Below are 19,234 nucleotides of genomic sequence, written 5' to 3'. Positions count from 1 at the left end.
GGAATTGGACATGCTTTGGTTGTTTTTTCGACGAGAAGAACTTTTAGACCAAGACCAAAATTCTCAGCGGGAGGAATGACAGGTGATTCTGTGCGAGCCCCGATGAAGTCGTTACGGTCAAGCGGACAAGGTTTCTGTCATCTGCGGTGGTCCTAGCTGTTGCGAACAACGAGGGTCATGTCGTACCACTGCACTCCTTTCAAAGGGAGGCCGTACACTTTTCTACGGGACTCCGCTCCATGCCACATAACCCACGCGACCTAAAATTGGCTACCTGACGACCTCGGCGACTTGACCACGTCTCCCCAACAAGTGGCCTCCCAACTCCCCAGATGTAAACCTCTCCCCAAACTATTATGTCCGAGGCGTCGTCGAGAGGGATACCACCGAGTAGCCTTCCATCCCCAAAGAGTCGTTAAAGGCTGCCATTGTGGGCGCTGTGGCCAACATCGACGAGGACCGCTTGATTGGGGCATGCAGCCATTTTCGAAGCTGGATCGAGTTGACCAACGCCGCTCAAAGTGATTTTATCAAATGAAGTTCGAGAAAACAAATAAGAAACAGTATCTGCACCAAATTCAGCACAAATAGATTAATATTACGTCGAGACATCTTTTCTCTCGATACCACCATTATGTTCTGAAATACCTCGCACACCCTATATTTTGTTGCCGCTTCTCGATTAGGGATGCCGCGAACTTTTTTCGAATCGAAGTTTCGATGGTCGAATCAAGCGGTTCGAAAGGTTCGAAAGATTTCGATTTTTCGAATTGTCTATATCGTAAAATTCGACGGAGGTCGAATTTTCGAACTTCTTAAGCTAAGAAGTTCGACGCTTTTCGAACCGTCGAACTTATTACGCTAAAAACTTCGATCTTTTTCAAACTTTCGAACTTATTGCGCTGCAAGGTTCGATGCTTGTCGAACTTTTGAACTTGACTGACCAAAAAATTCGATGAATTTCGAACTTTCGAACTTATTTATCAAGAGAATTCGAAAAGTTTCGAACTTTCGGATTCTGAAAAGTCAGAAGTTCGACGAACTTCGAACTTTTAGGGTAAAAGTTCGACGTTCGTCGAACTTCGAAAGACCGGCGGACGGTTTCATTTGATTTCAAGTAGTGGGGTACATTCGTCATTTTTTTTTCTCGAACTTTTACACGCGGTGCTGCGTTCCTTACGAAAGACAATGTCGTTTATTTCAATGTTCTGGCATGCTTAGGTTTAAAGAAATAAATCCCTGAAGGGGCGAGGAAGGACGACGGGTTTTTGACGATTATCGTTTGTGCCAGATTTGAAGCACGCTGCAGCCGGAGCTATTTATGGTAGATATGTTATACTTTTTTTAAGAATGATCTATGTATAGCCTAGGTAAGTGCCGTCTTAAGATGTGATTATTGTTATTCAACGTGAGTTTCGAAGAAATGTCCAAACATATATCTGCATGCAATTATAACCTAAACTTGATATTTATTTTCGTCTAAGTTGTTTGAGGTATCGCATTTAAATTAACACCACAGACAGTACATATCATTGCCATCTGCAGAATACGAAATAATATATTTATTGTTTTTTCACGTTAAGGAATAAATTAACTCATGGGACAAGATTTCTAATAGTATTCAAGTTCAGCACGTCATTAAAAGAAAACATTTTTTTTTTTTTTTCGCTTCACGTTCTTGGGACGTGTTTCTTTTAGCCTGTACACATTTTGGTAAAACAAACTTGTTTCGAAGTTCTGAACCTCTGAATATGCAATAATAGAACACTTCCGACGAATTCTTGATAGTTTTTTTTTTCTCCTGCTTTTTATTCCCGCATTTATTCTTTTTTTTTGTTACTATCGGCACAGGTGTTTAGGTCGAAAAGACAGCTTTGAACTTCCGAACCACTAAGCATGTGACGAGCAGTGTCTTCTGACAACGAGTTTCTAACAATGACCATCTACGCAACCTTTTATGCAGTGAAGAGCGACAGTAGCTATGCGCATAAATAATTTCAGATTAAAATAAGCTCGACCACGCCCTCTTTCCCCGTATTGTTTTCTTTAACAGTTCGAAATACCTGCAAGGGGGAGAAGCAGGCTGAAGCCAACACCTCCTAGCTGAAGCCCCCCCCCCTCCCCCCGCTACCCTCTTTCCCCCCGTTTTTCCTCTTCCGACGCCACTTGTATGGTAGAACGCTCCTCGACCTCGAGTTGTGTCGGCTTTTGTGCTTTTTGCGAGGCGATTCCTCCGTCCCAGAAAATAAACCTCCAGGACAATTATAAACCTCACCGGATCGGATTACTACCAGCGTGCAAGGGGTGGCGAGGTAGTTTGCCAGGTTGCTTCAAGGTTTTTCTGAGCCTCAACCTCCTGCTCGCCCCTGGCCGTTTCGAACTGGATGAGTCTCGTAAAACAGTGTGTTTGTGCAATCACTACTGCGTGATGCAGGTTAAAGACCCCCCCCCCCTCGCCGGGGCTGGCGGTCACAATTCTGCACTGGCAAATATTCTAGCACGTCCGGGACACTCGTCGTCTCATTTAATTGCCTGACCAACTTCGCAGAATCTAGATATCACACCCTAACTTTTCTAAACTTGATTTCGTGAAAACCAGTGAGTCGTAAAAACGTTATTTGAAACTGAAACTGTGGAAAAACTTGAAAATCGGACTTCGAACTTTGAAAACTTGGATTAGAAAAAAATTCAAAATCTTCGAAGTTTTTTTTTTTTTTTTTTTTAATTTAGCGTTAAAAGAGAATCGAAACCTCTGAACTTTTCGAACTTTATGCAAAAAGAAATTCGAAATATTCGAATTGTTCGAACTTCATGTCTATAAAAATTCGAAGCGTTCGAAGTTTTCGAAATTTTTTTACAAAGAATTTCGAGATCTTCGAATTTATCGAACCTGAAGTAAAAAAATATTCGAAATATTCGAATTCGAAGTTTTGGGAACTGTGAAAGCTTCGAAATTTTCGAATTCGAAACTCCGCTGTGGTCAAAAGTTGCGAATTTTTCGCAATCGAACCTTGGTCGGTACGAAAATATCGAAATTTTTCGAAATCGAACCTCAGTTCGCTTCGCAAATATCGAAACCTTTCGAAATCGAACCTAGGGTGGTTCGCGACATCCCTATTCTCGATGTACGGGTTGGATAGGGTGCCAAACACTCGAGTTGGGGACGCGCTCTGGGCATCGTATCTGAGTTGGCTGATCCTCGCAGTGGGGAGGTTCGGGTACGGTGCCTGCAACGTGTCTCCGACTGGTGTGCTTACCGCGTCCGAAAAAGTGGTCTCGGATTCCCGCCCGACGACGGCACAAAAGTGTCACACTGTCGTCGGCCGCGAATCTGGCCGTAGTTCAGGTGCCCGACTTTCGTTCGCAGATCCTCGAATTTCTGGGGTCGGCCTGCAGAAGTAGGGACGACGCCACGGGACAGCGCCTTCTCGTTGGAGTGCTCGGCGACTGTTTCGAACGGCTGCTGGCGCGGCCGTCCAAGCGGAGCACCCACTACGTTTCCCTGCTCGGAGAGCTGCGTCGGGTGCCGGACCTGGTGGACTGGGACGCCTTCCGCCAGCGCGTCGTGCCTTACCTCGAGCCGGGAGGTGCGGAGGACCCGGCGCCGGACGAGTTTTTTCCCGTCAGGGTCTCAATGGTGAGGGTCTCGAATTGCGCCGGAGGGGTAGTGGCCAAAAGAAGTCGGCTGCGACGAGACGGGCTCGAGACGTCGGGCGGGACGCGCAGTTACCCCAAACTTAAAGGCCGACGTGCGGGCAATGCTTTCCGTCGTGTAGAATATTCTTCCCAAACGGCATCCTCTTTAGTCTTGCGCTCTTTCATTCTCCTCCTCCTCTCCCAAAAGGAGAGGGTTGTGAAGTTGGTTTCCACGAAAAGGAGATGCAGTTTTCTTCTATCCGCTCGTTCGTCGGGCTTTAATCCCGTCGCTCGTCTAACCGAACATCAAATGGTCGTCAGTTGCTCGACAATGACTCAATAATGGGGGTCCCGGTCCTTGCAGAACGGTGATTGGGGGGGTTCGATTGTTGGCTTAGACTAGCGCTAACGGCGCCGAAACCGAGCGATTTCGTGGAGTTGCCAAGTTTGGGGGTCACCGTACGGCATCGTGCGAGGCTCGGAGCTCATTTTGGCTGCCCGAATTCGTAGAGGAACATTTATTTTCGTACAGTAGTCGCCGTGAACTATGAACAAGTCTTGTTTGATGTAGGTTACCCCCCAAAAGTACAAGTTAATCAAAGCTGCGCGTAATATCTAAGGGGAAGTTCCTTTTGCGGGTGTCACGCGCGTACGGCCGACCACTCGATTGGACATGAGCATCCATGCAATATAGTTTGCGTTCCGTGTCTTCAGTAAATGCCAACGGACCCTGAGAATTAACCATTTTTTTGGCCAACTCTGGGAATACCAGAAAACCCGAATTAAAGCCGTCTTTGAGTGAGAAGAACCCTCGTTTTCTGGGGAGAAGATCTTAATTTTCCGTTTTATTTTTCCATTAATCTGGAACAGAGCCCCGTCGCTTGGAAACCACAGCCCCGTCTCATTCTCTTGTTGGTGCCGGGATGTTTTACAAGGATATTGGGTCAGGCGCCCAAAATGTTGGGGAATCCCTCCCCTATTTTCTTCGAGCCTCGATAAAGGTCAATTTTTTGTCCGACACTAAAATTTGACATTGAAAAGCACCGAACCTGCGTGAAAAAAAAAATATTTGAAGTACCCTTTAATTTAAACACCCCCGAAGACTCAAAACACTAAATGTAGTGTATCTACGTACATCAAGGGGGTTTACAAGTGCAGCCCCTGACTCTGCGACTATCCATCCCCAGGCAGTGCGTTCGAGCATGTCGGCGCAACACCATCTTCACACGGCTCAGATGCTCATCCGCCTTTTAGACAAGGCCTGCACTCGGCTAAACGGTGCGAGAAAAGAAAGGCTGCTCGACTTCTTGGACACCTACCTCTTGGAAGTCCTTGATCCTGGCAGCAGTCTTTACGAAGGTATGTTCTTCGGCTCATTTCGTCTCTGGTCGACGCCTTCTTGGATGTTGTCACACGAATGGACGAAGTAGTTTGAAGCTTGTTCTATGTAGTGGGGAGGCCAAAGAACAAGACATGTGCCATGCTGAGCATGCTAAAGAACGTGCTGAAAAAATGAAGAGACGCAGGGCTGAACAGGCTGCACAAATGAACAGACACGGCAGCGAGCAAGTCGTAGAACTGAACAAACACGGCATTTTTGCTTGTTCTTTATTCCGCGCTTAGAGGTGCAAAATTCTTAATTTGAAAGTCGTGCCTGCCCCTCTGTTCTTTTTCACTAATTCTGTTTTCTGACTTTTTCTTTATTTTCTTGCTCATTCTAGACAAACATTGGGCGGTGCTTGAGGAAGCCGCAAGGAGTTGCTCCGGTCTGTGCAGAGCTGCCCTGTGCCAATTACTGAGGAAAAGGAAACTGGAGAACACCCGACTTTGTGAGTGAGGATATCGCTGCTTAAAGGGGCCCTGCGAGAACTTTTTTACTGGTTTTTAATTTGCACCTCCTTCACGACGTCCTTGGTCGTTTGAGTGGCCGTGAACTGGAGGATGGGGTAGCGAGCTCAGTGAGCGCTCATGGCTGCCTCACTCCGTGTCGACGGCTCGAGAGGTGCGCCACTAAAGCATGTTCTGGATAGGCTGTATAAAGCGGACAGCCAGGGCGGCTCGCATTGCATTTCCTGCGTGGTTAAACACTAAATCTTCATGACACTTCGTTGGCCACAAACGACAGCAAACACGGGGTAAAGATCAGTTCAGAACGGGAGCCACTTCGCGCTGCCATACCGCCAAACGGCCAAACCGCAAGCTAAACCTTCTCGCCGAAGGCCTTCGGAACGCTTGGAACCGGTTGGATCCTCGACTGCGTACACGACTGCAGCGCCGCCGCGTACATCCGGGACCTTTCTACGCTCGCCGCTTGTCGGTGCCTGATCCCACCACCCCTTTCTATCATGCGCCGCCTTTTCCACCGATTGGTGGCAGGTGTGTCGATGGGCCATTTCTTGTTTCCGTACTTTCTAAACTGCATTTGTTTCTTTTCTAATCTAAAATACTGAACAAAAACTACTTTTATAAATAATTGAAACGGTTCACGCCACTTACATTTTGTATTTCAACTAAAAAGAAGCTTTTAGCGGCCCTGATCAGTAGTAAGCCCAGGACCAAAGACTTCACATTTTGCACGCTTTCGGCACTGAGGTGAAGTTTGTGTTTTTGCAATCATTTTGTTTATGTAAGTCATATTTTGTAAATTAAGTTTTTACTCGCTTGAGAATGTTTATTTTTGTATCCATCGTGTAAATTCTTTTTTTTTTTAATTGTTGTTGGTAACTTGAGTTTCTACTCTGCCTGTGTGTATCCTTTTACAGACAAAGCAGTCTGGGCAGCAACCAGCAAGGATCCGCTTCTGTTTGGCGCCGAAAAGTGGGACGACGAGTGCGCCAGGTTGAGTGCCGAGCACCAGGGCTGCCCACTGGAACAGTTGACTCTGCCTTACTTTGCTCAGGTGGGCTGTCTTTTCTCTTTTGCGTACCCAAAAGGACGGCAGTGTTTCGCTGCTCACTTCGCCGAAATTCTCACCCTACGTTGGTAAAGCTATTTTATACGGATTAAATCGTATTAATTAGTGGGCTATAATTTTTAAGAGCGCTATTTTTTGTTTCTTGTAGCATTTTAATTGCATTTTGATTGACAGTTTCCCCTTGGTACGTTCGATCTGTCTTTCACTGTACGGCAACGAGGCCATTGAGCCAGTGTTTGTGCAGCCTCACTTTCACAAGACCAAGGATCTTGCGTTGATGGTGGTCTATCCTGTCTCGGGATAACTGTGAGGAGCCCGGTTCTCTCTGATTGGTTCTCTGTGCTCCCATAGTGGCTTGCTGGTGCCACATGGGACGAATGGGAGCTCCTCTTGGAACGTGCGGAGGCAATGCTACGCTTCGGAGAGGACGGTCCTGTAACCGCCGTCGACGTGGTCAAGTTCCTCACCCTCTGCCTCGCCGGCTGCAAGCGGTTCCTGGTGGTGGGAAACTGGTGCCACCTCTTTTCCTGCTTTGCAAAGGTGGTCACGGTAAGTGTTGTTTGGCCAAGTCTGTTCGTATGGCACCGTATATGCGCTCGAGTGATGGCCACCAATGGACCGAGCCAGTGTTGCTACCTTCCAGCAGAGCACACAGAAAGCAAATCGTTGCCATTGACAAAAGGAGCCTACAGCCATGCTCACGCTACTAATACATTGTACAAAAGACATTCTGCAGATGAGGCCTTCCTTCTAGGACGGTCGCATTGGTCGTACAAAAACTGCAGCAGACAAGTTAGAAACTTGCATTTGTTTTCAGCAAACATGCTTCGAGCACACTTGCGGCATGCCTGCAGATGATTCAGTCATCGTTTCTGAAGCACACACCATACCTTTTGTATGATGTATGAGCAGGGTGATTATAATGTAATGAATGGTGGGACAGAGGAACTGTTTTTGTGCAAAAAGGACGTTTCTGTCGCAGCGCCGGGCTCAAAGTTTTGTGTGCCGTGCGGATTGCATTTCCACGAATAATAATTAGCTCCTCCTTGTTTTTCTCCGGGTTTCTTCCGTGGGCTGTGCTGCGGGGAAAATGGACGAGTGGACCTTGTTTGGAAACAATGCGCAAGATGTGCAACACGTCTGTGTTCACTTGCTCCGATTCATTTGTTTGGGATCATAGTACAGAACCTAGGGGGATCAACAAGGCCTAATGTTTCACAGTTTGTCTTAACAAAACCTGAGCACAAAGCAAAGCTCAATTTGAGAAATTGATATAGCACTAAGGGCATGACATACTTCTTTACATTTAGGTAGTTCATTGTTGCTTGGCGATAACCTTGAGTACCCTTCAGCCATTCTTTCTATTTTGAACAAAAATGGCTATTTATGCCGGTTATATCTTTTAGTCTGTTACTCGCATTGGTTTTTTTTAGGGATTTTAGTTGGTTCTAAGTTCTGCTCTATGCAATAGGTGCATGAAATTTATTGGCCGTGGATTCTTTCGTTGCACTAAATAATAGCAACGCCGAGGAGGCAATCTGCAGTGTAATAAAACATGGCTGTTGCGACATCCTAGAGACTCCCTTAACATTTGCAGAAATTGCTGCAGCGAGAGGAAAAAGCCATCGACGAGGACATCTGCGCAGTTCTGGTGGAACTTGCGTTCTGCCTCTGCCTCGTTCCAGAGCAGTGCCAGAGGCAGGCCGTTGTTCTCCTGCTCGACGCAGTTCAGCTGCTCGATTCAGCGGACCTCAAGGGTCGTCTTTCGGAGCCGCTGAAAGCAACGCTCACCGCTCAGGACTCTTCGCCCAAAACATTCTCAGGCGCAATAGATCGCCTGGTTCGGAGCTTCGGAGAGAAACTAAATTTTAAGGAGTGCTAGTTGGAAGAAACGTAAGCTGTGTTCGGTGAATTGCCAAGTGTACAGACTGCAGCGGGTATTGCTCGTACAGGGTACCGTTTTCTTGCACCCTACCGCATGAATAAAAGGAGGCTGTGCCCAGGGTTATCCCTCTCTCTCCATAAACAGTCCCAACCTGTCCAAAATTTGTGCCACTCAGGCTCTCGTCCCGAATTCCAACTTCAAGGTGATACTGTTGCAGAGACCCTGATGACCTATCAGCTTCAGAGGCTTGAACAGAAGCTATATCCTGTTGCAGGTTAACCTCCTGCAAATTCGTCCACTCTTTTCACTTTAGCAGAGTGAATGCTGGATAGGAGGTGGGTTCACTTGCCTCCTCTCCAGCATTCAGTCTGCTGAAGTAGAGAGAGCTCGTCCCACTTTTTTTTAACCTGCAACGGTGTATAGCAGTTTGGGACCGAATTGCCGTCCCCTTTCTCACGCAATTCTCTCATTAGGACGACACTGGTCTCCGTGCAACTCAACATCTCCACCAACAGAAAGGAATTTTTTTTTTTTAGCAAGAAACAGGTTTTTGTATTTTGCTATAATTCAGCACTAGTTAGCGAAGTGAAAAAGCATCAGAAGTGGCTATGCAAAACTCTTAATATTTGACAAATATAATTGAGTATCGCCACTATCTTTACGTCTTCATTATACAAAAGAAATTTGAAACTCCAAAAAACAAAATTTTTATGACCGCTTGAACGCAGGAGATGCTTTGATTTGAATGCATAGTCACGGGAATCGACTTTTAACACCTCCTGGCTGGTCTTCTGATTTTGGTTTGACTATGTTTTTTTTCGGTAAATATGCTGCTGCACAAAAAAAGTGAGCAGTCCCGAGTTAATCCACTGTAGTCGCGGGGATAGCTCCGACACGCTACGGCGTCGGGTTCACGCACTGTAGGGTCTTGACGGCGAAGTATCGGTTAGCCTTTTTCTCGCTAGTGTGCACCTCGCAGTTGTTCTTGCGACGACCGGTGAGATGCGTGGGCGTTGCCGCCAGTGCATCTTTCAGCGTCTCGCAAGAAGCGCAGTGCTAGCACGCGGAGACGCCGAGACGCAAGCGTCTGCCGATTTGCACCATACTTGTCAAGCTTTTAGCATGCGTTCTGCTTGGGGCGGTTGGGGATCCACCAACGATGACTTGATGTGCGGGCCTCGTTTTCTGGGTGATATTGGACGGATAAATACAACTGAACCCTTTCAATCGGCGGCGGCTTGCACCACCTAGCCGAAGCTATTAATTTCAACAATTAACTCCAACTAATAAACTAAAAATAATGAAAAACTTTTTATTGCTACGTCTGGTCTGGTAACGTGCCCAAGTCCACGCAGCGAGCCCAGGGTCAAATTCTGAGAAAGCGGTGGCGGCGGTGGGCATTTTTTTTAAAGAATTTGGTTAAAAATTAGGAAGGGTGCAAAGACACGGACAAGAACGAGAAGGTGGACGAACGAGGCGCTGACCTACAACTTAAGTTTATTCGTGCTAGGCTTAAAGAGCACGTGGCGTCCATGTCATATATTTTCTCTTGGATTGTTTATTTTGACGTTGCAGTATTTATACTCGATGTTAGCACGAATAAATTTCAGTTGTAAGTCAGCGCCTTGTTCGTCTACCTTCTCGTTCTTGTCTGTCTTTGTGCCGTTTTTAATTTTGAATCATGAACTACCAACTGGCCCAAAACTTCTAGATTAGAGAATTTGGTGATATTGGCGCGGATGTCCCATCATTTGAGGAGCTCGTACTAACAGCTATCGCTGTGAAATAAATACATCATTTTGGGGGGGGGAAGGGGGGGGGGGGGAGGGGGGAGAAGCCTGGTCAGGGGCCACTTTTAAGGTCAGTCTAAAATGTGGCCCATGAAATGTTTATCTTGAGTGTTGATGCGATAACGGTGTGATTGTTTATTTGGGTGTGTTCTTTTCATCAAACGTTCAGTTGAAGTTCAGTGCTCGTTTTCTGCATTTCTCCCTTTGTCCTTGTATTTTTGCTCGCTGCCACCAGTTGTAATTAGTGATGGGCCGAACTTTTGACGAATCGAAAGTTCGGTGCCCAATCTTGGGATTCGGCAAAGCCGAACTTTTGTCGGACTTTGCTAAAGATTCGGCAAAATACATTGTTAACGGACATAATGTTGATATTTAGTTTTTTTCTCCCGAAAAAAGGTTTTATGTTGTTTTTTCTTGATTTAAATGCATCATGTAATGCATATTGACACAGTTATTACCAAATAAGGCGATTTTCTACAAGATAATTGTATCGATCTCGGTTTTGTGCGTTTACTGGCAATTTTAGTGACTGCAGAAGTGGCGCGACAATGAGGTTGGGTAGAAGCGAGCGTGACGCAGTCACGAACAACGCTACGAGAGTTTCCGATTTGAGGCATCATCAGCACAAGCCTGCAAGTGTGTGTACATTGTTAAAATGAAGGCAATACCACTGCATTTTTGCTTTCTCTGGGAGCCACCATTTCGTGCACGAACATGAATGCAGCGGTTGCTGAGCCTTCACCAGAAAAGATAACAGTATTATCGTTAATATGCATGTTTTTTCGATTTGAGTCGCTCGACGTCAGCTTTGCAAGAAAGTGTGCGTCCTTTATTTGCCACGTCTCGTTTTTTAAACCTTTAAAATTCCGGTTTTTGGTGTTAGGATACACACGGACATTTAGGAAAATGGGGAGAGTTGGAAATGTTGTGTGTGCAATGTTGAGCATTATAGTTCTGTGTTTAGTTCTATGCGGATACATGGAAATCGTGAAATAACGCTGATTGAAAAAGCAATATTATTTTGTTTTTGCACACTACTTTTGAGCCGAAAATAGGATTGTTATACTTGCGAGGAGTGCTTTAAAGTAATTGTCAGTCACTGTTTCAACTACCTCGTTGCATCACTGGAAAGATCAATGAAGGTCACGTTATCTGGAACGTACCACATCATTTGTCACTTGCGCAGCGGACTGCGTAAATCACTGGTCGATCTTCTGCTCTTGAGGCAGAAAATATTAAAGAGAACCACACTCGCTCACAAACGCGTAGTTACTGTGTTGCCTACTCCACACCATGCTGTAACCTCTGATTGTACTACACTGCATGATGGTAACCGCAGGACTGCAAGGCCGTCACGTTCTCGCGCATGCGCAGACATTTGCCGAATCTTTGCCAAACCTTCCTTCAAAAGTTTGGCATTTGCCAAACTTTGCAGAGTCTGTAGTTCGGCAGATTCGGTCCATCACTAGTTGTAATCATGAAATGCAGTGGTCACGGGCACCTGCAAATATTGAGTAATTTCACTACATGTGCATCTCAAACTGCAAATGTACTGAAAAGAAATATTAGATAGTAACACCACTTGGGCTAGATAATAATACATTTTATGTAGGCAGCAATTTGTACACTTATTTACAAAGGCAAGAGCACAATTCCTGGTTTTCCAACATAACAATGATTGTGGTAAAATTACAAAAACACTCGCAACTGCTGCACCATTTCTTGAAAGCTGAGCCTTCTTACAACGGAATTGACACCCACAACAGAAGATACTCTATTCTAAAACCCCGCAAATTATATAAAAAGTGTCCAACAGGCAGTGGAGTCGTCGCAGTTCATTTTTCTACCACATGGAACGTCAGAGAGGCTCCCCGGCCATGTCGCCATCTATGATGCCACGCAGGATGCCGGCGGCTCTTTCCGCCGAATCGTCGCATCCCCTCAGTTCCCCTACAGCCTGCAACATGTCCCCCAGATCCTCCGTGGAGACAAACTCTTGCGACACCAACATTCGAAGAAGCTCTCCGAGCTTCGACCAGCCGCGACCCCCATCCCCGCTCATCCGCACGAGCTGCAAGTTCCTCTCGCACATGAGGTTCCTGCACATGCCAGGCACGACACTGCTCTCGGTCCACAGGGGCAGCGCCGCCAGGAAGACGCCGTGCGTGAAGGACGTCGGGCTGAAGATGGCGAGACAGACCACGAAGTCGAAGCTAGTTTGCTGTGCGACGCGAATCGAGGACGGCGTCCATTCCAGCCGAGAGTTCAGGGAGTGCTCGCAGCGTTCGAGAAGCGAGATGGCGTTTTCGGTAGGAACGAGCCCCCCGTCGCAGCACAGGCGCTGCAATGCGAGCCTCAGGTCGTTGAGAACGTCGAAGGCCCGGCTCGCGCCATGGTGTGCAGCATTGTCGCGGCTTGCCACACCAGCGGGCTTGGTTGTCACCGAGACATTGGCCGCGTCTTTTAGTATAGACTCGGTGATGTTGACGGTCAGCCACCGTTGCACCTTGAGGACGGCACTCTTTGCGCTCAGCTGGCAACAGGTTCTGACGACCTGTTCTTGCGTGTCCTGCGGCAGCAATAAGGGAATGAGCCTGTCGACTTGTTCGCGGCAGGACTCGGCCGACTCTCTTTCCAGGCGCTCCTTCAGCTTGAGGAACACAAGGCTCGTTGCATTCGTCACCTTCTCGGTCTCTTTCCGAGCATTCGAGCCGGGTTTGGTTGGGGACGTCGCATCGGCCGCGACGTTCTCGATCGTGACAGAGATGTCCCTCTTGATGAGTTTGGCAACGTTGGACGAAACCCGCTCGGCCACAAACTCCACGATCTTCCTCACCGACTGCGGATGCATGTGGAAGAAGTTGTCTTCCAGTTGGCGGTCCAACCGCTTCGTGGCACCCGCGGTTTTGTCTTCGACGTCCCGGGCGGAGACTGGCGTTATCTTGCGGACGTCTCCGCCATACCGCGATTTGCTTCCCGCCAAGTGCTCAGCCAGCAGACACCGCAGCTCCCCCAGGTAAGGGCAGCACGCATACACAATCTGTTGGTCGACTAAACTCTCGGGCTCTGTTTCCAGCACGATGGTGGCGGCGACGCCAGCAAATGTGAAGAGTGCCGGCCGAACGTTCAGCACCTCGAACAGCCAGCCGAGGAGCGCCCTGACGAGGAAGGACGTGGGTTCGACCGAACGCAGTGCGTCGGAGCCGTAGATGGCGGAGAGCTCTCCCAGGACCAGCCTGTAGCCGTCGAGCGTGGTTCCAACCGGATCCGCCATGGACACGAAGTTGACCGTCCAAGCGAGGGTAGCCACAAGGTGCCGTTTCCTGCGCACGGATCTCCGGAGAGAACCCATGACATCTATCGGCAGCGGTCTGAGGTTTCGAATCGACCGCTGAGATTCTCGCTGTTCCGCCGGGAACTTCCCGAGAGAATGATACGGCAAGAACTCCACGAGGCCGAGGAACAGACCCAGGAGCTTGAGCCTGTGCACCAGCGAGAAGAAGCGTCGCTTCTCCTCGTCGCCGGGCGGCATGTCGACGTCCACGAAGACATCGTCTCTCTCGGACGTGACGATTCTTTCTACGCACTGGTCCTTGAAATGTTGATGGAACGATGCGCTCGAAGCTGCTTTGACGAAGTCATGAAAGAACCCCTGGCACCCGGGGAAAGACGGGCTTGGGCAGGGACCCCCGACCTTGAAGGGGTGGACGAACCGTTCCTCCAGGCGCTCAAACTTGTCAGGCAGGGTGCTCTTGAGTTCCGCGAGCAAGTCTTCCCCGAGGCCGCTGTCCGTTTCTGCTCCGCCAGAGCAGCTCGTAACGAGTTGTGTCAGAACGAGCCTGGCCAGGTGGGAGTAGTTGCAGGGGTCGTTGCAGACGTCAAGGATTTCGGCTACCCGCCGAGGAAAGCGGGCCTCGAAGGTCGTTCCGCTGTCAAAATGGTGCCGCTGCCAGTCGTGGAAGAGGTCGTAGAACATGTCCCTCTGCCTGCGGAACAGGTGGAAGTTGTGTTCGCACGAAAAGTTCCTCCGGTTGTCCGTGGCAGCTTCAAACGCGACACCTTGTACAGAAGAGGGCCACACCCTGGAGACCGATGGTGCTTCCTCGGCGAGCAAGGCAAGATCCGTCTGCAACTGCGGGGAGAAGGTAGCTAGATGTTGGACGCTGCTTAGGAGCTTCAGGGTGGGTCTGTCGAGGAACCGGAGCCAGGCGAGTATTTCTTTGAGTACACCCACTGCAAAGTATGCACAGTTGTGGACGGAGCAGAGAAGGAGAGGTCCCTCCGGCACGGCGGTCTTCTTCACTTTCAGTGTGAGCAGCTGCAGCACGAAGAACAACTCAATCGTCAGGTTCCCAACGAGACCCGCGTTGATGAGGCCCGCGTAGACTCTGAGCAGGGCGTCCAACTTCGTGCGCTCGGTCACGCACTCGCAGACCGGGACGACGTACTCGTTTAATGGCACTTTGTCCCGGTCCTGTTGTCGCTGCTTGTCGTCGACGGTCTGTCGCTGGCAGCTGACGGGAGCGGCGACGGGCGGCGATCGCTGCTGGCCGTCTGGAGACCCCCTGTTGCCTTTCTTCGGCGGTCCCGTGTCACCGCCGACGATCGTTCTTCCGCGGCCTGCCTTGTCCTGACAAGGCACGCGTTCGCGAGAAACCTCGGGCGGCAAGAAGTCGCTCACCGTCAGCTTCCGCCAATGCTGTTTGACGGGCGTCGGCGTTATCCTCCGGATCGGCTTGGGCTTTCCCGCGATCACTCCAACGACGGGGAAGTTCTGGTCGTCTTGGATGTCCGGCACGACGGTGGTCGTTTGTTGATGACTTCTGGGCCTGTCGTTCCTCTCGAGTGCCGCCAAGAGGTTGATTCTGTGGTCGTCGTTTCGTGGGGGGACCGAAGGGAACTCTTGTCGGGAAGAGTCCCTCCGAAGCCCATTACCGGAACCCCCGTGCCGATGCCAGCTCGGCGCACTGTCCCGGTTGTAGGGCAGCTCGCAGAAGACGTCTTCGCGGTTTCTGCTTCGAGTCGGGGTCGAGCTTCCCGGCGGGGATTGGAGCTCGACTCTTCTCACGTTGCTGCCGATCTTCGGATGCGGTCTCGCTGGCAACGGCGATTTTTGTGGTTGTTGAAGAGTTGGGCAATGGTCGCGGAGGAAGTTGAGGAAGAAGGGGACGAACTCTCGCCTTTGAGACGTGTACGGCTCTAGTTCGACGGTTGTTGAATCCAGCTGAGAATTGAGCAACCATTGTACCAGCTCGGCTGGCATGATTGTTCCGTCAAAGACAAGGTCTAGAATTATATCCATATTTCGAAGCTTCTGAACGGCCGTTATTGTCATTTTGCACTTGCTCTCGTGGCCGCCATTTCTTTCGTAGCTGACAGCACATGGTTACCGGGTGATACTTGGAAATTTCCCAAATCTAGTAAAACAAACTTGTAGAAAGACTTTAGCTTCTTTTATTATTAAATATAAAAAAAAATTTGAAAGGAAAACGCGCAAAAATATTTTAAAGATACACAGCTTTGAAAGCGGTTGTTCCTGAACTTGTTTCCAAACGGAGGTCCGAGACATTCCTGCTGGGTTGCCGCAGCACGAGTGCAGTCACTGGACGGCCATCTTGCATGTACCAGTCAACTTCTGGGAGCTTGCAGAGGCTGGGCGGCAGCGTGCTGAGGACACGTTTTCTGCTTGTTCGCCGTCACTCGCCAAAATTTTTTTTTTTTTTTTTTTTTCAACTTTAGAACTTTGTGTAAACGGTTGTAGTTGCTTTTTAGGACACGTGAAGTCTTTTGAAAGCGCAGTATTGCAGGAAAAGGGCACAGCTCGTCGAACGTAAGCCTCGCCGATCTAGCGGCGAGGCTTACGCTTCTTTGGCACACCGGAGTTCCGCATCCTTGTGCTTCGAACGCTTGGATACTAGGGGTGGGCGAATAGTGGTTCAAATCGAATAGCGCTGCGTCATTCATAGCCTTCTCAGTGCTAGGGGAAACGGAGACCTACCGGTTCTCTTTCCAGCGCCAATGCTGGGAATGACGCTGCGCTATTCGATTCGTACCACTATTCGCACAGTGACGACGTCATGGAAACGACTACGTCACTCTTCTAAGCGTCGCTTGCAGGGCTTGCAGCATATAGATCATACATACTAAAGGCCCGTTCACACTCTTGCGACCGAGTACGACTGAGAGAGAGGAGATCTCTTACAACTTCTTAAATGTTTCTAGAATGAGGGAACACACTGACATTGTGGCGCCATCTATGCGGTGACCCTAGAACTGCATTTCACAAAAGCGAAGGTTTTGCGGGATTTCCGAGGTCAAATGTGCGTAATACCCATAGAAAGGCTCGTTTATAACATTGACAAAAGCTTTTCGAGCCAAAAAAGAAAGGATATTGCGCGAGAAATAAAAAAAAATATGCCGGACCGCCGAGTTTACACGTTTACACTGCTTCCCAATAGATGGCGCCAGTTTGTTCTCTGGTTTAAGAAGTTTTAAAGGGACACTGACACCCCCAAAAATTTTTTTTTAATTTTTTGCCAGGCGCTTCATTATGGTATCGGAGGACTACCCAATTAATATTTTGCAACAGAGTAGCGTATTTTTTTAATAAAGTCAAAAGACGCAACTGCTCGAAACCGAAACCGAAACCCGACGGAGGTCGGAGAAGTGGAGAGAAGAGAGTGAGTGGCGGAAGTCACGTGGCCACACCCGACCGTGCGTTTTTTTGTTTTTTTTTTTTTTCTTTTTTCCGTAGCAGACGACACGACATGCGGCGTGCGGGAACTGCTCGCCGCGCGATTCTTTTGCAGTTATGTTTGTTCCGCTCGTTGTTCTGTACTCCAAGATGAGTTGTTTTGTACATTGAGGAGTCGGAGATGAGTAGCGAGTGCCCGTGGTGAATTTCCATGATCGGCTCCGAAAAGAGTACACCCAAGATGTTGCGTGAAGAGCTGGCTCACATGTCCTGCATCCGAAAAAAAGTGGCATTGTGCGACAGAGTTTCCGAAGGATCAACGGGATCGGGACCAATGGCTGGCTGCAATTCCTGTAGAACATATACGGGCATCTCGGAAAGCGGACGATGCCTGATTTATATGCTCCTTGCATTTTGTGGAAAGTGATTACATTGAGTTCGCAGGTGTCAAAACGGAAATTCCATACCATTTAATTCAGCGAAGTATCGTCCACAACATTTGTTTGTTATTTTTTTGTTTGTTTCTTCAGTGATGACTGTAAAAAAAAAAAAAAAAAAGGATATGTAAACATCAGAAAATGTTTGAAAAAAAAAAAATAAAGTTTTACGGGGGATTGAACCCAGTCCTACCGCGTCTGAACCGGACGTCTTTCCCACTGAGCTACTAGGGCATTACTTGTCTGGTGGATCTCTCTCCTTAGTAATAATTCAGCCGACAAACTGTAAGTTGGAAAGTTTGCTGTCGATTTTTCTCTAGCAAAAGCACTCCCGGGTCGAGGTCGGGAAGCACCACGCTTTGGGGGCATTCGCACCTAGTAAAGAAATCGTACGCGTGCATATTCAGCTCGAAGTAGACACGTCGTGCTTGACGTTTGCGCGAGCGATGTCTTCAGCCATGAGAAGGGAGCGACGGCTCGGCGACGTCTTCGTGCAAATCGGCTTGGTGGCCGGGCGTGTCGTACGGGATGAATACCAATTCTTTTGATCAGTCCCAAATTTTTCTTTTAACGGTAGACAGAATTCGCCGGTACCGCGAACGACAGTTCTGAAATAGAGGTCCCACGCCCGTCGTCCGCTGCCATCGCCGTCCCCGCGAGTCCCACGATACGCGAAACGACGAACGCACAGAATACTTCCGGTTCTCTGTGGAACTTTTTTTTTTTCAATCAACGTATTTACAGCTTTTTAGAAGCCACAAAAATGGGTTTCATATTTTTTTCTATTTTTAATATTGAGTGTGTGCCTTCGGTGACCCACGACTTTGATTAAATTTGGTGGTCGCATCGATACCTTAGAAAACGGCCCGTGACCGCGAAAAAGAGAGTGAGCGAGGCTCGAACCGGCCAGTTCTTGATCGGCGGTTTTCGGGTGGAAAGAAACCGAATTTCGAGCCGCAAATTCTGTTTTGGGTAGTTGAGCTCTCATATGTCACGTACAACTAAAAACCTCGGCGAGCATAAATACCCTGTCAGTGTCCCTTTAAGGAACCCAGGTTTAAGAGGTCGCAAGCAGTCGCAAGAGTGTGAACGGCGCTTAACTCTAGAGGAAAAAATCCGCCATTTTCCCATACATTCTGGCTGCCGCAAGCGGCGGATCATGCAGGCAGACCCTCGAAGTGCCAAACACGGTTACATCATCAGAGCAGTTTCGTGAACTTCAACAATCCACGAACTTACCGGTGGAAAGATATTCGCGTTCCTTTCGAAGCTTTCTTTTTGCATAGCGCGCAGATGTACGGCCTCGCGTTAACGCTAAACTAAACCACATACCCAGCTTCGCCGGTGGGGCGCGGTTGAGGAATACGAAACTGCGCAACTACCAGATTTCCGAGATTTCGACAGAAGGGAAGTTAATGCAGCGTAATGACTTTAGTGCTCTTTATAAGCGTTAGAATAGCTCAGAATTTAGTTTACAACGTTAAATTATCACTGTTTATATCGCTGAGAGTTTTCACTCTTCGCGTTTACCATGGCAACGTTGCTTTCTTTCTCTCGTGTTCTGTCGCTCTCTTGTGCGATCGTTCACTCGGGACCCCGGGTGTCGGCGCACGGGATTTGCCACTCCTCCTTACCCCCCTGGCTTGCAGCGATCTTTTAGCGCGCAATCTTGAAATATAGAGTAAAAACGCTAGAACTGGCCGATGAATACCTAAGAAAAACTATTAGCTTTTCGCAAAATCTTTAAACTGGTCAGACCTCTGATAGTCATTGGCGTCAAAACTGCAATTGCAACGTGAGCCATCAAACCATTAAAAAGTTAATGAACATGCAATTTTGTTAAGAAGTAGACCTACCATGACGGTCATACTTATTCTA

The 19,234-nt window shown here is 48.3% G+C and overlaps 2 protein-coding genes across 2 annotated transcripts; one reads left to right on the top strand and one right to left on the bottom strand.

Annotated features, from left to right (window-relative positions):
* Nucleotides 1-3,252: 3,252 nt before the first annotated feature.
* Nucleotides 3,253-9,778, top strand: LOC120849353. Its single transcript, XM_040221561.1, has 6 exons — nt 3,253-3,637; nt 4,824-4,995; nt 5,358-5,465; nt 6,399-6,535; nt 6,902-7,099; nt 8,148-9,778. Exons 1-6 carry the CDS (start codon nt 3,635-3,637, stop codon nt 8,430-8,432), a joined length of 903 nt encoding a protein of 300 aa, XP_040077495.1. The 5' UTR covers nt 3,253-3,634; the 3' UTR covers nt 8,433-9,778.
* Nucleotides 9,779-11,807: 2,029 nt separating this feature from the next.
* Nucleotides 11,808-15,617, bottom strand: LOC8026792 (codanin-1). Its single transcript, XM_002405950.4, has one exon. The coding sequence runs from the start codon at nt 15,558-15,560 to the stop codon at nt 12,084-12,086; it is 3,477 nt and encodes a 1,158-aa protein (XP_002405994.3). The 5' UTR covers nt 15,561-15,617; the 3' UTR covers nt 11,808-12,083.
* Between the last annotated feature and the right edge of the window lie 3,617 nt (nt 15,618-19,234).

The sequence above is a fragment of the Ixodes scapularis genome, unplaced genomic scaffold, assembly GCF_016920785.2.
Source record: "Ixodes scapularis isolate PalLabHiFi unplaced genomic scaffold, ASM1692078v2 PGA_scaffold3__209_contigs__length_174095766, whole genome shotgun sequence".
In the NCBI taxonomy this organism is placed as follows: Eukaryota; Metazoa; Arthropoda; class Arachnida; order Ixodida; family Ixodidae; genus Ixodes; species Ixodes scapularis.
Note: the sequence above shows the minus strand (reverse complement) of the source record. Positions and strands in the feature narration are given on the sequence as shown.